The following is a 16540-nucleotide window of genomic DNA, read 5'->3' on the forward strand; positions in this document are numbered from 1 at the left end:
GCTCTCTACCTCTGAGCCACAACCCCATCCCGAGTTTTGTTTGTTTTAGATGATTCACATCCCCATTCTGGCTTTTTGTGGGATTGGGGTATCATTGAGGATCAAATCCAAGGCCTCATACTTGCTAGACAAGTGCTCTACCACTGAGCTGCAACCCTAGCATCAGCATTTTAAAATCTTTTACAGGGTGTAAAGGAGAGGGAAGAACATCCTTCCTCTTAAACATGAATTCAGTGCTCAGATGAGTCTGAACAATCCGTAGTACAAATGTGCTCATCACTACCAATCATTTGTGAATTTGTGAGTTGCATTTGCATCCTGCCCCCTTCAGAGACTTCTAGAGATAGCCCTAGGCTGCTCCCGTTCTATCCTTTGCCTGTGCAGCCTCTCAGAAATGTGCTTTCTCCATGTATTCTTTAGTCAGATGATAGCTGAACTTGCAGTCAGAGTACCATGAAAGGAAGAAGCTGTCTTCCTGAAGGTGTCCATTTTCCCAACTCCTTGTGAACTCTTAGAACTACTCTTCATCCAGGACCTTGGACCTGTGGAGTCAGGGTGGGGGTTCTCAGTGGCCAGAACCTATGTGCATGGCTCCTAGTCTGCCTTCCACAAGCCAGGAAGTCCCCTCTTCTCATCCAAGACAGACTACAGGGTTGCTTTATGTAGCAAGCAGTCCCTTGGTGGTTTTAAAATATGTTAATTTGTCAGAACTGTGTTTACAAAAGGGTTCTGGGAGTCTTGGTTTAAATTACACTTGAATTGAATTATAAAGTATTTGATCAACATCTAGAAGGCCTAGGCATAAACTGCTTCTTGATAAAGTTTATTCCAGAATGTACCAGAATGAAAGCCATGACCGCCAGCTAGCTTTACCTGCCTTTTCTTATCCCTCTGCCTACCTGTGTTCCTGAAAGCCTCAACTGATTCCTGAATCAGAAAGGTTTTCTTACCTCTGCTGAACTGCCAGGTTCATTCCTAGATATGCATATTAGATGCAGGCAGCCCCCAGTTTATTATTTTTCTTACTGCTGAGCCTGAGTTGAAAGCTGGCCATACTTCTTTCTTGCCAGTAGAAAAGTGTCATACAAGACATAAAGAATGCAAATGGCCTGCACATTTAAGCAAATGTTTCTTCTCATTAATAGCCAGCATGAGAACTCCTGGCACTGTGAGTAAAGGGTGGATTGCTATGTTTCTGAAGGGCAGTTTGCAATAAAAATTCGTATATCCCCAACTGGTCGTTGTACGTACATCTTGGCGTTTGTGACATTGGAATATATGGACAGTTGCATGAAGTCGCCTTTGCAAGGATTCTTGCAGCGTGGTTTGTAGAGTTGGTGTGACCTTCAGCAGGAGTTGTTCAGGGAAGGGAACAGGGTAGCACTCATGAGCACTGACAGCCAAGCAAGGTTTTGTCATGAGAGATGCCCTTTCTTTTTGGTTGATAAAGTGCTAAGTGGAGTATGGATCCCCTCAACCCCATTGGGGAATGGAATGCAGGGGCTCTTTTGTGCTGAGCTGTATTCCCAGTCATTTTTATTTGCGACAAGGTCTTGTTAAGTTTCTGAAGCTTATCTCAAACTTGGAACCTCTTTACTTCCACCTCCCAAGTTGCTGGAGATTTTTGTTTGTTAAATTCTAATCAGCAGTAACTTTTTGTGGGATTTTTTTTTTCCCCATGAGCAAACATAAAAATTTAAGTTACCAAGAAATGTTCTTAGTAAGTGTGAGACAATGCCCAGAGCATTCAACAGTGGACTGTGTGGGCCATCCAGCCTGCTTTTCCCTGCCTGGCCTTGGTTCACCAAATGGAATTACTGACTTTTTTCAGTGCTTTGTAAGCATCTAATACAAATAAGAATTTGAATGTAAATGCCAAATTAGGGGCCTTGCAAATCTTCCTTCAGCATTCTCTGAACTCCTGAAGATGGAAATAAGGACATATAGATTTGTGGAACAGCTTTATTGTACCTCCTCCCCTGTAAATTCTGTAGTGTCCAGTGCTGCCCCCCACCACCCTTGGCTTCTGGTTAGCTCCTACCTCTGTGCTCTGCCCCTCACTGTTTGTTGGTTCTCTCTTTTTCATCCCTGATGTATGGCAAATCTTGGAGAACAGGCATTGTAGCCCTTTTAGTTGGGGCATGGAGTTATGACCTGGCCAATCACTGTCAGAGTAACTCAGTCCTTGGAGGCCCCACACAGGAGAACATGTTACTGCCTTGTCTCTGATGGGACTTTTCTCTTCCCTTGTAGAGTGCCTGGTGAAGAATGTGATGGGATCACTAGCATGTCTGCGGAGAGTGGCCCTGGGACAAGATTGAGAAATCTGCCAGTAATGGGGGATGGACTAGAAACCTCCCAAATGTCTACAACGCAGGCCCAGGCCCAACCCCAGCCAGCCAACGCAGCCAGCACCAATCCCCCACCTCCGGAGACCTCAAATCCCAATAAGCCCAAGAGGCAGACCAACCAACTGCAATATCTGCTCAGAGTGGTGCTCAAGACACTATGGAAACACCAGTTTGCATGGCCTTTCCAACAGCCTGTGGATGCGGTCAAGCTAAACCTCCCTGTGAGTAATTTGGGCAGGGTTCATGGTTGTTCCCCTTCTGTGTGTCTCCAGGTCAAGACACATTCCAAGGGAAGGGACAGATGGATTTGGAGCCATGGTGAAAGCTCTGAATACCAGCACCTGTGGGGCCTTTGAGTGTCTGGTTTAATGGGGGAAGGAGAAGCCAGGCATGTGGTGGCACATGCTTGTAATCCCAGCTACTTAGGAGGTGGAGGCAAGAGGATCACAAGTTCAAAATGAACATGGGCAACTTAGCAAGGCCCTGTCTTAAAATAAAAGGGCTAGGCTCTGTCTGTTCAGAAGTAGAATGCTCCTGGATTCAGTCCCCAATAACAAAAGAAGAAGAAAACAAATGAGGGAAAAGAAAAAGAACAAAGTAACTGGTTTCTTAGCTACTGGACCCTGGAGAGAGTTGAGAGCAGTTGAGTAAAGTTGGGTGAAACAAACAGGAAAGACTGCTTACAAGTTTCTGTCCAGTTTCATGGTGAGCTGAAATCAGAGCACATGGTAGTCCTTGTCTCCTCCCCTTTTTTTTTTTTTTTTTTTAAAGAGAGAGAGAAAGAATTTTTTTTTTTAATATTTATTTTTTAGTTCTCGGCGGACACAACATCTTTGTTGGTATGTGGTGCTGAGGATCGAACCCGGGCCGCACGCATGCCAGGCGAACGCGCTACCACTTGAGCCACATCCCCAGCCCGTCTCCTTCCCTTTTCAGCTATGGTTTGCTTGTTCAGTAGAAGTAGGCAAGGTTAGACTTTGCTGTAGAACTGGTTTCATGCAGCAGCAGAAGCTAGCATCATTGTCACTGTCACTTAATGAAGGCTGGGGAAAAGCTTCAGGTTATTTCCCAGGGAGCAAGTACATAGAGGTGACCCTAGGGGAGAGAAATAGGCCAGGTCCCTTGGAAAGCAGCTTTGCCCATCTCCCTTTTGGTGGCTACAGTGTCTCCACCAACTGAGCTATATCTCCAGCCCCACTGGAGAGTTTTCTTTAATTTGTCCACGTCTGCTGCTCTGTAATCATAACTTGTCTCGTGACCGAACCTCAGGGGACCTAAGGTTAATAAATGTTTTAATTTTTTTCTTACCTTCAAAAACATCAAGGACTTATTTCTAAATTGTCCTCTGTTATATGCTAAGTCTTACATAACTTGGTGAGTGAATTAGGTGGCAGTAACCACTGACCCAAGTTGGGTTTATGAGTGCTGGAACTGCTTATGTGGAGGAGCAGACTTAGCTTCCACCAGGCATCTAGATTGTAGGAGTAGGGATACCTTCCTGGCTTGGAAATCTTATGTCTGTGACAACTATTCAGTGCGACCTGTCCACTAAATATGCATCATAAACACCCCGGGAAAGAGGAGGCTGGAGAGGGGGAGGAGGCTGGAGAGAGGGCGCTGCAGATTTGGGTAATGAACTGGCTCAGGAAAGGGATAAAGGCAAAGGGGTACCATGTGTACCATTGACCAAGACAAGGAACAGAGGCACCTGGCTGGGGTTGTTTGCTGCATGGGTATGACTGGGCTATGCAAGGTCCACAGTTGAGGGTGACATTCTAAAGCAAATGCAAAGAACCTGCTGCAGAAGGGAATCCAGGGCAACCTAGGGCCTCTAAGGATTTCAGGGAGAGAGGAGGGCAGGGGTGGGTAGTAGGAGGCCTACACAAAGGTGAGAGAATCTCCAGCAGACAACAGTTCCCCCAAATTTCTGTATCAGAGACTACAGGGAAATCAGAGATGAAGATTCAAATCTGACTGCCTTGTTGGCCTTTTAGAAGGCATTGGTGACCTTAGGAAGATGCAACACAGAAATAGAAATTAGATTTGTTATGGTTGGATTGAGAAGGTGAGGATAAAAGCATCCATTTCAAGAAACTTGGCTTTGAAGGGAAATGTGTCAGAACCAGAGTAATGGAAGGATCAGTTTGTTATAGGAAGACTGCATGAGTGGGAAACAAAGGCCTGGAGGGTTGAGAGGGCAAAGACCAAGGAAAGGGGAATTTAAGGAACTTGAGATCTCTGAGAAGGCAGCGTCTCAGGTAAGGTTGAGGGAACAGCACTGGCCAGTGGAATAGTTGGGTGGGAAGTATGGTTGATGAGACCAAGGGATCAGTTTATGTGAAATGGAGACTGACTCCCAAGGGTGGCCATTATCTCACTGCTCCTGGTAGACTACCTGTCTAGCCACCTGAGCAGTCTCACATGGAAAGTTTTTTTTTGTTTTTTTTTTTTAAGTTGGACACAATATCTTTTTTATTTTATTTATTTGTTTTTATGTGGTGCTGAGGATCGAACTCAGGACCTCACACATGCTAGGCAAGCGGTCTACCACGAGCCACAGTCCCAGCCCGAAAAGCTCCTTCTTTATCAAGCAAGAGCTGTTAATAGAGCCACTTCCCTTTTTCTGTTTTCCTGATCTTCACCTGCATTTTGGCCTTTATTTATCATGTCCTAAACATTCTGCTTTTGCCTCCATCCCAGCTCCCTCTTAGTCTACCCTCTACCATTATGCTCTTTGTCTCTAAGCCACTTGATATATTGTGGCCAATGAAAACACTGAATACTATCTTACAAACCTTTGATCAAGAATAAAATCTAGATATCCTTTGGGTCTGGGGTATTTGAGCGTGGTTCTCTTGGGAAAGGCAACTAGAGCATAGTATATCTAGTGTAGTAAGTTTAGCCTTGAGTTCCTTTCTTGAACTAGGTCTTCTTCTCCCTAGGTGCCTGGAGTGTGCATATGTAGCCCTTACATTGAAGTGATTTCAGAGCAACTTAAAACCCTTCTGCCCACTATCAATATCAGCAGGATCTGGTACTCACTGATAGTAGTTTTGCTCTCTCTTCTGCAACAGCTTTTCTACCCCTAGCTGACCCACTGTACTTGATATTCTACCAAAATGTAGCTAAATTTTGGGAATCTTCATCCTGACTTGGGGAGATGACCTCAAAGAATGTAGTTCTCAATGGGTCTGGACAAGAAGTCAGAGTTAGACCAACACTTATTGAGCCTCCTGCCTGGTCCTTTGTGTTTCTTCTTGGAAACCTAGCACTATTTGATCTATCTTCAGTTTCCTTGTATGTTTTTGAAAATAAGCTCTTGGATTTAGAATAGTTTAGATATAGAGAAAAGCTGTGAGGATAGTAGTACACAGTTTGATTTCAAAGACCTTAGAACATACATATCTGCTCTCTGGGGCCCCTTCAAGATCCAAAGTTTGAGGATTGTGTCTGTTGGATGCTTTCCTTAAAAGTACTTCATTGTGGTTCATTCTATACCCAAATTTGGATACTAATGAAACTATAGTGGTATACTACATGCTAGTGAAAGAAGTGTTGAAGTCCCATGAACTTGACTAAAGGTTGAGGTTTGTGCCTTATAGTTCTTCCTGAGCATTTGTAGGGGAGAGGCTCCAACACTGGTGCCAGGGGGATTTGCAATTTTTTGGATGATTAAAATATCAAATGGTGAGGACAAAAGAGGCCCTGCTGTGATTGTTTTACTAAAAAAAACTTCTTTTTAAAGGCTGTGTGTACTTTCACCATTATTTATTAAAAATGAGTGAATATTTAACATTGAGAAGAAAAGGGGGGAAATTTTGATAAAAAATGTGTTTCAGGACAGGGCAGTTGGCAGCTTGCATATTTTCCTTCCAAATTGCCACCTAGCATTTAGGAATCCTTCCCTGATTTACTTTTTTGGGTTCCTCTGGAGGTCACTCACTGACACCATGGAAAGTATGTGCTCTGACTCTTTGCTTTACCTGTGGAATAACCTGAGTGAGCCCCACAGACCATCTGGCTGTCCCAGCATGGCTGCTGAGATGACACTGGCCTTTGCTCTTTCCACTCCCCAGGATTACTATAAGATCATTAAAACACCTATGGATATGGGAACAATAAAGAAACGCTTGGAAAACAACTATTACTGGAATGCTCAGGAATGTATCCAGGACTTCAACACAATGTTTACAAATTGTTACATCTACAACAAGGTGAGATGTGGGGGTGGGTGCCCAGCTATTCTGGGTGAAGGAGATGGGAGACCTGTCCGGAGCCTTAGGGTAGGAATGCTGGGAGCTGGGCTTGGAGTCTTGACAGCAGGAGACAGGTGGAGGCGACAGACCTGTGGTTTTGCCTGGGACTGGGTGTGTTTCATTTGTGGGGAGGAGGGTACTGGCCACTTAAGCTGTCCTTGTGAGCCTGAAGCATGTGCTTCTGGTACCCTTGGGATTTGGTTCCTCTGCATGTCTAGTAGAGAGGTTTGAGAAGGACAGTCCACCGGGATGGTATAAATTGTCAGGGAAAGCCTATTCAAATGTAGTCATGCAGAGGTGTGTGCAGACAGAAACCTCCATGTGTGAGAGGGTACATTGGGGCTGACCACAGAGCCTACTAGTTCTGTGGGTCACAGTCTCCTGGAACTGTGGACATGACCATTGATAAATCTTGGCCATAGAATTGAGTGTCCCCCTGATTGATCTTACATGTAGACCCAAGGGTCACTTCCTAACCCCCTAGTCAAACCTTTCGGCTCGGCTGTGCCATGAAGCCAGATCATTTGTTTACAGTTCAGACCACAGATGTGATTAAAACCAACCCTTTCATAGAACGACTCTGGAGGGAGACACTATACAGAACTCAGCTTTTGACCTCTGCTGGTGTAGTGGGTAAAATTGCCCAGAAGAGATGGGTAGGTGAGTTTCTTGAAGTTTACCATGTTTTGTAAAGTCTTAGCTCTCCTCACTTAGGTGGCAGTGACATGTACAAACCAGGCCCATGGTTTAGAGCTGAGTGGGAAGAGCATGTCTGGACAAGGTGATAGAGGGGACCCATGAAACAGTGTGAAATGGGCCTTGTCTATACCCCACTAAGCTGCCTTGGGGGTATATTGGGGAGCACTCTTGGAGCCCTACTAAAGTATTCATGGCAAGAAATCCTGTGTAATTCAAGTATTTCTAGTGAAATAATATGAGTTGTGTCCAAGGAGGCCCTAAAGCAAGGAGAGCCCCTGTCAGGGATTGACTGAACTTGGTAGATGCTTAAGGCACTAGGATGGTTTCTCAGGCCGGAATTTAAGCTATGAGAGAGGGAATTGCAGTAAACAAGTGCAGGCTCAGCACCCCTGTAGGGACACCTGGTAGTATAATAACTGTTGTGGCCCTTTGGGGTCAGATCAGAGAAGGAGCCTGAATATAATGCTTTATGCATTGGGGTAAGGGGTGGCCCCAGGTGGCCCATCCATAGAGGTGGGGAGGGGAGGGCTTCCAGCACTACCTGTATCTCTCCTCATCCAGCCTGGAGATGACATCGTCTTAATGGCAGAAGCTCTGGAGAAGCTCTTCTTGCAAAAAATCAATGAACTGCCCACAGAAGAAACTGAGATCATGATAGTCCAGGCAAAAGGAAGAGGACGTGGGAGAAAAGAAGCAGGTAAAGTACTGAAAAAGCAAACAGATTGGTTTTGTTTCTACCTGGTATTTGATCCTTTTCCAGGTTTAATAGAGGACTTGGAGTTGTGAGGAAGTAGATGGTGAGAGCATACACCAAAGTGATGCTATTTTGAACTCTGTGGGGTTAATTTCAGTACTGGATCTCCTCCACAGGATCCCATGACCTTGTGACCTCTCCCAAGTAGCCATTGTTGGGCCCTGCCTTGTAGAAAATGGTTGATTTACTTAGATCAAAAAGACAGCACAGCTTTTTCAACCACTTAGACATTGTTTGAATTCTCATCTTGCTAGTTCTATAGATGTTTTTACCTTTCCGTTTTATTTTATTTTATTTTATTTTTTGAGAGAGAATTTTTTTTTTTAATATTTATTTTTTAGTTTTCGGCGGACACAACATCTTTGTTTGTATGTGGTGCTGAGGATCAAACCCGGGCCGCACACATGCCAGACGAGCGCACTACCACTTGAGCCACATCCCCATCCCCTTATTTTTTATTTAATTCATCCAAAAGCAGTTTTAGCCAGTGTCTCTGTCCTAAAGTCTTGAGGTTTGTTATCTGAATTACCCTAATGCACTTGTGTCACAGCCATGCCTGTCTTTGATGCTTAGTCATCTGAAGTCAGTTATTGCCCTTGTGTATCTCTGCATGTCCTATCATGTCTTCCCCCATACACACCCCAATTGACACAGGTTTCCAGAGGTTAGCTGCCCATTCAAAAGAAATGTTTTTGACTAAGAAAATATCTTAACTGCTTCCTTCATCTTGTCCTTTGTGGCTCTGTGCTGCAGAAGAACAACGTTTTTGAGGCAGTCCTGGGTATCCTTCTTGTGCTTTTCTTAAGGAGGAATCTTTAGCCTGGTCTTCCATCCTCTTCTGAAGTGGCACAGTGGTCAGCTGAGTCCTCTGCAGTACCTGAAGTAACCAAGGAAAACCAGTCTTGCTGAACACTTTTGGCTCTTCCTTTTTCTTAACATGAGGAGCCTATTCCTTGCTCTCTGTTCCAATTTGGGGAGAAGGCCAAATGTAGTGTCTGGGGAAGGAGAATTGGGAAACTCACAGAACCACAGAACCTCCCCCTTGCTCTTCACAGGGAGCCTAGACAGCCTAGAAATGAAGGCTGCTTTTACAGAGCATTTGGCATTTGTATTCCTTTGCATAGCAGCCAGTGTGCATGCAAAGGATGTGGAAATCCAGATCATACTCCCAGGTTCAGATTTCATGGTCCACTTGCTCATGTTAGAGCTCTGGTCATAACCCCTTATTTTTGGAGCTGGTTGGGTATGCTGTGTGACTAGTTTGTTTTCCCACCCATCCACACAGCTGAAGGGATGCAGCTTGAGGTAGTCAAAAAAAAAAAAAAAAAAAAAAAGCCCAGCAGCTGTCCACTGAACCCAGTGATGCCAAGAGATGAGGTTGTACCAGTTTACAGAAACCTTGGTGAAGGTGGTTGCTGCTGGCATCTGCCAGGAACACCTAAAGGCAATACTTTAGGGAATGAGGTCAGCTTTGGCTGAGTGCTCTAAGGAGCATTTCTCTGATGTCCATTTATAATCCTTATGCTAACATTCAGCATGAATTTCCTGTTCCTTTATCCCATCTTTGAAGTAACATTTGTGCCTAAGTGGGGAGTTATGGTCACGATGCCCCAGAAATTGTGGTGCTCTCCAGGCCTGGGGCTTATGAATGGGTTGGTACAGTGGCATTTGGGGTATGGGAGACATTGTCTCTGGGACAAATGCACCATGTATTTGTGTGCTAGTATCCTGGTAAAGTCAGCCAGTGTGTTTAGTACAGCTTCTAACTTCCTGTCCTTTTTATTATTGGTAGGGACAGCAAAACCTGGCATCTCCACGGTACCAAACACAACTCAAGCATCAACTCCTCCGCAGACCCAGACCCCTCAGCAGAACCCTCCACCTGTGCAGGCCACACCTCACCCGTTCCCTGCTGTCACCCCAGACCTCATCGTTCAGACCCCTGTTATGACGGTGGTGCCTCCCCAGCCACTGCAGACACCCCCACCAGTGCCACCTCAGCCACCACCCCCAGCTGCTCCAGCCCCACAGCCTGTGCAGAACCATCCACCCATCATCGCAGCCACCCCACAGCCTGTGAAGGTGAGCATCTAGAGTACCGGCCAGTTGCTACCACCAAGGAATGGGGTCTTACAGGAGACAAGTAGTCCTGTCCTTTCTAATGGTTTTGTGCAGAACCTGTCCTAGGCACTGACTGGGTCATCTCACTATGTATAAATTGCATCCCAAAAGCAAATATCTTGATGACCCAAAGATTAATAATCATATTACATTCCCCAGTGGATACCTTCCCCCTTCCTCTGCCTCTAATTTAGACTGCATGTTTGCAGGTGTCATCTGAATAGTTGTGCCTACTGTGGGAAAGGTCTCTAGCATTTTGTAGGAAAGGGCTTTATTAGGCTTCTTTGACCTGAATCCTGTACTGAGTTGTGTACTTTCTCCTATCACCGTCTTTTCCCATCCTAGCTACAAAGCAGAGTGATAGGACAGGATCTCCCTGTCCTCAATCTTTTGCCTGCCCAATTACTTCTGAGTCCAATCACTGAGAGTGTTGAGACCCTGTATAGGGCCTGGTTTAGGGGAGATCCGAGGAGTGGCTATACTGGCTGCCATGTTTGACCGAGCCTTGTACACCTATACTTCTGACAGACAAAGAAGGGGGTGAAGAGGAAAGCGGATACCACCACTCCCACCACCATTGACTCCATTCATGAGCCACCCTCACTGGCTCCAGAACCCAAGATCACCAAGCTGGGCCCCCGGCGGGAGAGCAGCCGGCCTGTGAAGCCCCCAAAGAAGGATGTGCCAGACTCGCAGCAGCACCCAGTGCCAGAAAAGAGCAGCAAGGTATCGGAGCAGCTCAAGTGCTGCAGTGGCATCCTCAAGGAGATGTTCGCCAAGAAGCATGCTGCCTACGCCTGGCCTTTCTATAAGCCTGTGGATGTGGAGGCTCTGGGCCTGCACGACTACTGTGACATCATCAAACACCCTATGGACATGAGCACAATCAAGGTGAGCCCTCCCTCCCCAGCTTTCCTCCTAGACCAGACCCTGGCCTTCAGCTTCCACAAACTGTGTAGCTATGTACTTTCCCAGCTGCCCAAAGAAACCTGGTGCCACCTGCTGGGAGTTGGGGGATGTGCATTGAGACAATGTGCTTGGCTATTTTGGTTGCAAGCAGTGGTGCTGCCCCATTCTCCTTATCAGGAGAACTGAGATGTGTCCTCCATTGCCTTGGTTCCAGAAGAACTTGGGGATTGGTGATTTTGCCAGGCTCTCTGTGATAAAGAGGACCTTGCTGTCTCCTCTGTGGGAGAAAAAGTATATGCAAAAATCTGAACTGGATGCAGCCCTCCTTTCATCTTCCCTGCTTCAATTCTGGCCTAACTTTTGCCTCCTGGGATTCTGTCTCTTGCCCTTTAGCCAGTCACAGTGACAACCCAGGTGAACTTGATTTGTTAAGCTGGAAATTGTCTGCCCAGAGACTTGCTTTTGAGTGTCTCCTTGGGCATCTGATGCTGAGAACTGGGGCAATAGCTTCTCCCTTCCATCACCACCACCACCTGGGCCTGATTTAAACCAAAAGCCACTAAGAAGCCAACCTGCTCCTTAAGCAGCTTTTGCTGCTACCACATTCAGTGGCTACCTCCCCATAAAAACACAGGCAGACAAGGCTAAATGGAACCTGTCTTGTTTTTCTAGTCTAAATTAGAGTCCCGTGAGTACCGAGATGCTCAGGAATTTGGTGCCGATGTCCGATTGATGTTTTCCAACTGCTACAAGTACAACCCTCCTGACCATGAGGTGGTAGCCATGGCCCGAAAGCTCCAGGTGAGGCTTTGGGGAGAAGGGGTCAAATCTCTTAGGAATATTAGCAGATTTAATTTCAATTACTTTGATAATGCCACATAGTTTTAGAAGTGTTGATTCAACTCAAACTAATGCATGCATTAAAGTTGGTTATTGAAGCAGGATGGCTGTTTTTTTGGGGGGTACTCCATTGAAAGCTCCCTCCTTACCCTCCACCTACATTCTGGTGCCCTTGGCCAAAAAAGTGTATGTGCTGTGCATGGCCCAGAATCCTCTTTAAAATAGACTTTTCTGAAGTCAGCAGGAGACACTCTTGCCAGGTAAACAATTCATTGCACTTGTGAGCCAAATTAACTGCTCACCTGGGTTTCTTCACCAAAGCCTTGAAAGGCTTTGTTTGCCTTTTGACTGCAGAGTGCCTCTTTCTTGATGTTCCACATGACCATAGTTCTCTAAAGGGAGGAGTTCGAGGACCCTGTCCTCCAAGTTAAGTCCTGGGTAGTAAAATTCACACAGCGGGGATATTTTAGCGTAAATGTATAAACTGATTCTGCTTTTCTTTATTTTAAAGAAAGAAAAATTAAGTACTTGGAAGTAGATACCTGATTATCTTTGGGTAATAAGAATTTTGGAGATACAGGGCTGGGGATGTGGTTCAGTGATAGGGTGCTGTCCTAACATGTACAGGGCCCTGGGCCCGCTCATGCACGCATGCACACCCAAAAAAAAAACTTTTTAAAGAATAAAATCATTATTTAATGCTTATTTATAACCTGCTTTTTGAAATTCTTAGGGAATTTATCTTCCCAGGGCCATAGGTTGTTTCTACTTTCAGATTTCCTAGCAGGCTTAGGGCCAAGCCACCTGTTATCACAAGATACAGGTTTACTGGTTGTGGGTCTCAAAGCTTTCTCCTGCCTGGTTTATACAGCCATCTGTATAAACAGAGTTCTTCTGAAATTGAGGACTTGGTAAGCTTTTGGTGACTTGTGAGTTTGTGCTACACAGAGGTTACCAGAGTCTCACTTGCCCACCTTTCAGTTCTACCAGTTCCGTACACTGTCCCAGACTCATACCATAGTGTCTTCCTTCTTCTCCATTGTTATGTAGCCCCATCCTGGTTCTGTCATTCAGCCTGTATCTGGTCAGGGGCTGTCTTTAGTTTAGAGGATATGTTCTCAAATTCTGGCATAAGAAATAAAACACTTTCTTGTAGGGCCAGGTGAGCTTGCTCTTGCTAATGTGGACCTGGCCTTATTACTCAAATGCATGCTCAGATTTAAAGATTTTTATATTTAGGACTTGTTTCTTGGTTTTTTTTTTTTTTCCCTGAATTTGGCAGGGAGTGGAGGGTTGTGCTCCCTTTTCATGTAGTGCTACCCATCTTCATAAAGACGACTGCCCCTTTGCCCCTTAGTGTTTACATGTCCCATTATTTTTTGTTGTTGTTGTAGATGGATGGACATGATTAAATAAGTCAATTTATTTTTATGTGGTGCTGAGGCTCGAACCCAGGGCTTCACACACATAAGGCGAGCGAGCGCTGTAACACTGAGCCACAACCCAACTCACATGTCCCATTCTTTTTTTTTTTAATTTCAATATTTATTTTTCAGTTTTCGGCGGACACAACATCTTTGTTTGTATGTGGTGCTGAGGATCGAACCCGGGCCTCATGCATGCCAGGCCAGCGCGCTACCGCTTGAGCCACATCCCCAGCCCCACATGTCCCATTCTTGAAAGAGTTCAGGCTTTCTAATTTTACTGCAATTCTTATACAGGACCACCTGGTGGCAGTGATGGCTACAGATTTGTGTCTTAAATGCTTCTCCTTCTTCACTCCCTATTCTCTTGAGAAGACTGTTAGCTTTTATCCATGTTAGATAGTTGTGCCCTTTCTTTATCCTTATGAATACAGCAGAACCCAAACAAGTTCTCTGCCAGCCCTGGAGGGTGCTGTTTTGAGCCACTTTGTTAGGGAAAGGGAAGAAAAAGAAAGCATCCTCTAATATGTTCTAGCTTTCTTTTCCTAATTTCTGTATCTTTTTCCCTATCCTCAGCTCAAACTGTAGAGCTGCTTTCTCTTCACAATTTCTGCTTTTCCAAAAAAAAAAAAAAAAAAAGTTTTAGGGGTTTTAAGGCATGGTGATGCACTTCTGTAATACAGCGGCTCAGGGAAGCTAAAGCAGGAGAATTGCAAGTTCAAAACCAGCCTCAGCAACTCACTGAGGCACTGTCTCTAAATGAAATACAAAAAAGGCCTGGGCATGTGGCTCAGTGGTTAAATGCCCCTGTATTCAGTCCCCAGTATCTATCCTTTTCGGAAGGGTTAAACCTGTTTAGACATGCAGTTTTTTAACCTGTAGTACTGCCATTGAGATGCTTGCCTCTGAAAATAGTGCCATCTCTTCCTGCCAGGAGACAGGTAGCCTTAAGTTCTTCGATATCAGCTTGGATTTGGGGGTTTTTTGTGTTGGGAGTGGTGTACCAGGGATTGTATTCAGGAAAACTAGACCACTGAGCCACATCCCCAGCCCTACTTTATATTTTATTTAGAAACAGGGTCTCACTGAGTTGCTTAGCACCTCACTTTTGCTGAGGCTGGCTTTGAACTCGTGATCCTCTGTCTCAGTCTCCTGAGCCACTGGGATCACAGTTGTGCACCATTGCGCCCAGCGGCATGTTTTTTGATGATTAGAGTTTTCATTGGGGTGGGGGAGAGTATGACAGACATGGACAAAGCCCTTGCCCTTGCTTACTGTTTAAGAGGTATTGGGACCTGCTTAGTTAAGTTTCTTAATTAGGTTATGCCAATGGAGTGGGATTTATCTAAAAAGTTAAATAGAAAAGAATCTATTTCATTTTCCTCCTTCAGCCACTTAAGAAAATTTGTATCTACCAGTCTGGCAGCCACAGTCACAAAGATGGCCAGTGGCTTCTAGACTTAAAAATTTCCTCTGGAGCCTAAAGGAGGCGTGGGCTAAAGGCCATCCATACATCCAGAGCTGCTGCTGGCCCTGCCTTCTGCTCTCTGTTCTGTTATATAAGAGTAATTTAGAAAGTTTGGTAGTGATTGCAGTCCATGTGGCTATCACCAGAGATTTATTTGCAGAAGAAAAAAATCACAAATTCAAGGTGATACACAGGTGTTTTATCGCAGTGAGAAAAAGTAAATGAAAAGTACATTGTGCTGCCTGAAGTGTATCCCAGAGGCAGGAAATGGTTTTGAGATAGGTGTACATTGTCTTTATATCTTTATTTTAATATTTATTTTTTAGTTGTTGGTGGACAATACTTTTTTTTTTTTTAATGTGGTGCTGAGAATCGAACCAAGTGCCTCATGCAGGCTAGGTGAGCGCTCTACCTCAGAGCTACAACCTTCATCCCCATTGTCCAAAATAACCACAGTCTAGGGCGGAGAAACAGAGATGTCCTTGTGGCAGCCCAGAGAGACTGCATATACAGACAAGTGACCTGAAGCAACTTTCACTCTAGGCCTTCTGACCTGAGGAGAGTTGGTTACCACCTTTTGTGATGTCCTGTTATCCTGACATGTCTCAGAAACACTATCCTTCCCTCTGCTTCTTTCCTGAAGGCCTGACTCTTCTAGGATCTTGTGGCCCTAGCTGCCCTTTATGGGACCTGAGCCTGTCCACATCTAAGATGCTCTGGTGGGTTGGAATTGGGGTAGCAGCTCTCCTGGCACGTGACCAGGTGCTGTGGGGCTTAAGGATCTTGCATGCTGCCCCATTGGGGGCCTTCTCTGTTTTGAAACTCCTTCTTCCTGCCTGGTTTCTTCTCCTCAACAGGCTGTAGTCATCTCTTTTGTATCTTTGTCCTTGTCCTTGTCCTTAGGCCTACTCAAGAATTTATTTCTGAGTAGATTAGAAAGTTATTGCTCTTCTAGTACTTCATCAGCCAAACCACTGAACACACTACAGAATCCCAGGGAGGGCCCTACTGGAAGAAGCTGTGCACTGGGTGGCCTGAAGGGGAGGGAAGTGACATGTTTGTTATAGAAGACACCCTCTCCTCTAGCTGCCTGGAAGAGGAAACCTCAGAGTGTGTTTCTTGATCCTTTAAGAGGGAGTCCTAGGGCAGGCTTCAGCAAGTGTGCACTGAGTTGGAACAGCAGCCTCAGTGCTTGGCCCCACGCACTGCTCTCTGAAGCATGAACACACACTTAGAGAAGGTACCTTTTGTTGTATGTATTGCTGCATTGATTACTTTGTTCTGTGATTAAAGCATGTCTCAGAGTCCTGCTAGGAGGTCTGGGAGTGGCTATCTGGTAGAAAACTTGCCTAGCATGTGTGAAGCCTGGATTCTATTCCCAGCACCATAAACAACAAAAAATCCTACCAGGAAATCTGTTCCTTTGACTTTTGTCCAGAGCAATCACTGGATTGATGGTGGAGTCATCAGAATACAGGGGGCAACCTGCCAGCTGGTTTGCATGTCCTTACCCTTGGAACCCCAGATGAGGCTCCTGTTCTCTGAGCTCTAAAACTTCGCATAGTTCTATATGACTTTTGAATCTTGGAGTCAGGAGATCTTAGGGTCTCTTGGAATGAATTCCTATGTCTAGTCATCTCCATGGCCTCTGCTCAGGTCACTTGCACCTCACAAGGTGACTGAGCCTTTCTTCAGTACACCCATACCTCTGCCTTATG

General features: G+C 45.2%; 1 protein-coding gene across 1 annotated transcript in view; it reads left to right on the forward strand.

Moving 5' to 3' along the window:
- The window catches only part of Brd4 (bromodomain containing 4), an 85853-nt gene that overhangs the window by 49128 nt on the left and 20185 nt on the right, over positions 1–16540 (forward strand). Inside the window, exons 2-7 of the mRNA XM_026390117.2 lie at positions 2254–2572; positions 6428–6565; positions 7868–8003; positions 9853–10142; positions 10710–11072; positions 11763–11891. Of these exons, the coding sequence (XP_026245902.2) occupies positions 2288–2572; positions 6428–6565; positions 7868–8003; positions 9853–10142; positions 10710–11072; positions 11763–11891 (1341 nt within the window). The 5' untranslated portion in view covers positions 2254–2287. The remainder of the gene's footprint in view (positions 1–2253; positions 2573–6427; positions 6566–7867; positions 8004–9852; positions 10143–10709; positions 11073–11762; positions 11892–16540) is intronic.

Source organism: Urocitellus parryii, chromosome 3, assembly GCF_045843805.1.
Source record: "Urocitellus parryii isolate mUroPar1 chromosome 3, mUroPar1.hap1, whole genome shotgun sequence".
Classification (NCBI taxonomy): domain Eukaryota; kingdom Metazoa; phylum Chordata; class Mammalia; order Rodentia; family Sciuridae; genus Urocitellus; species Urocitellus parryii.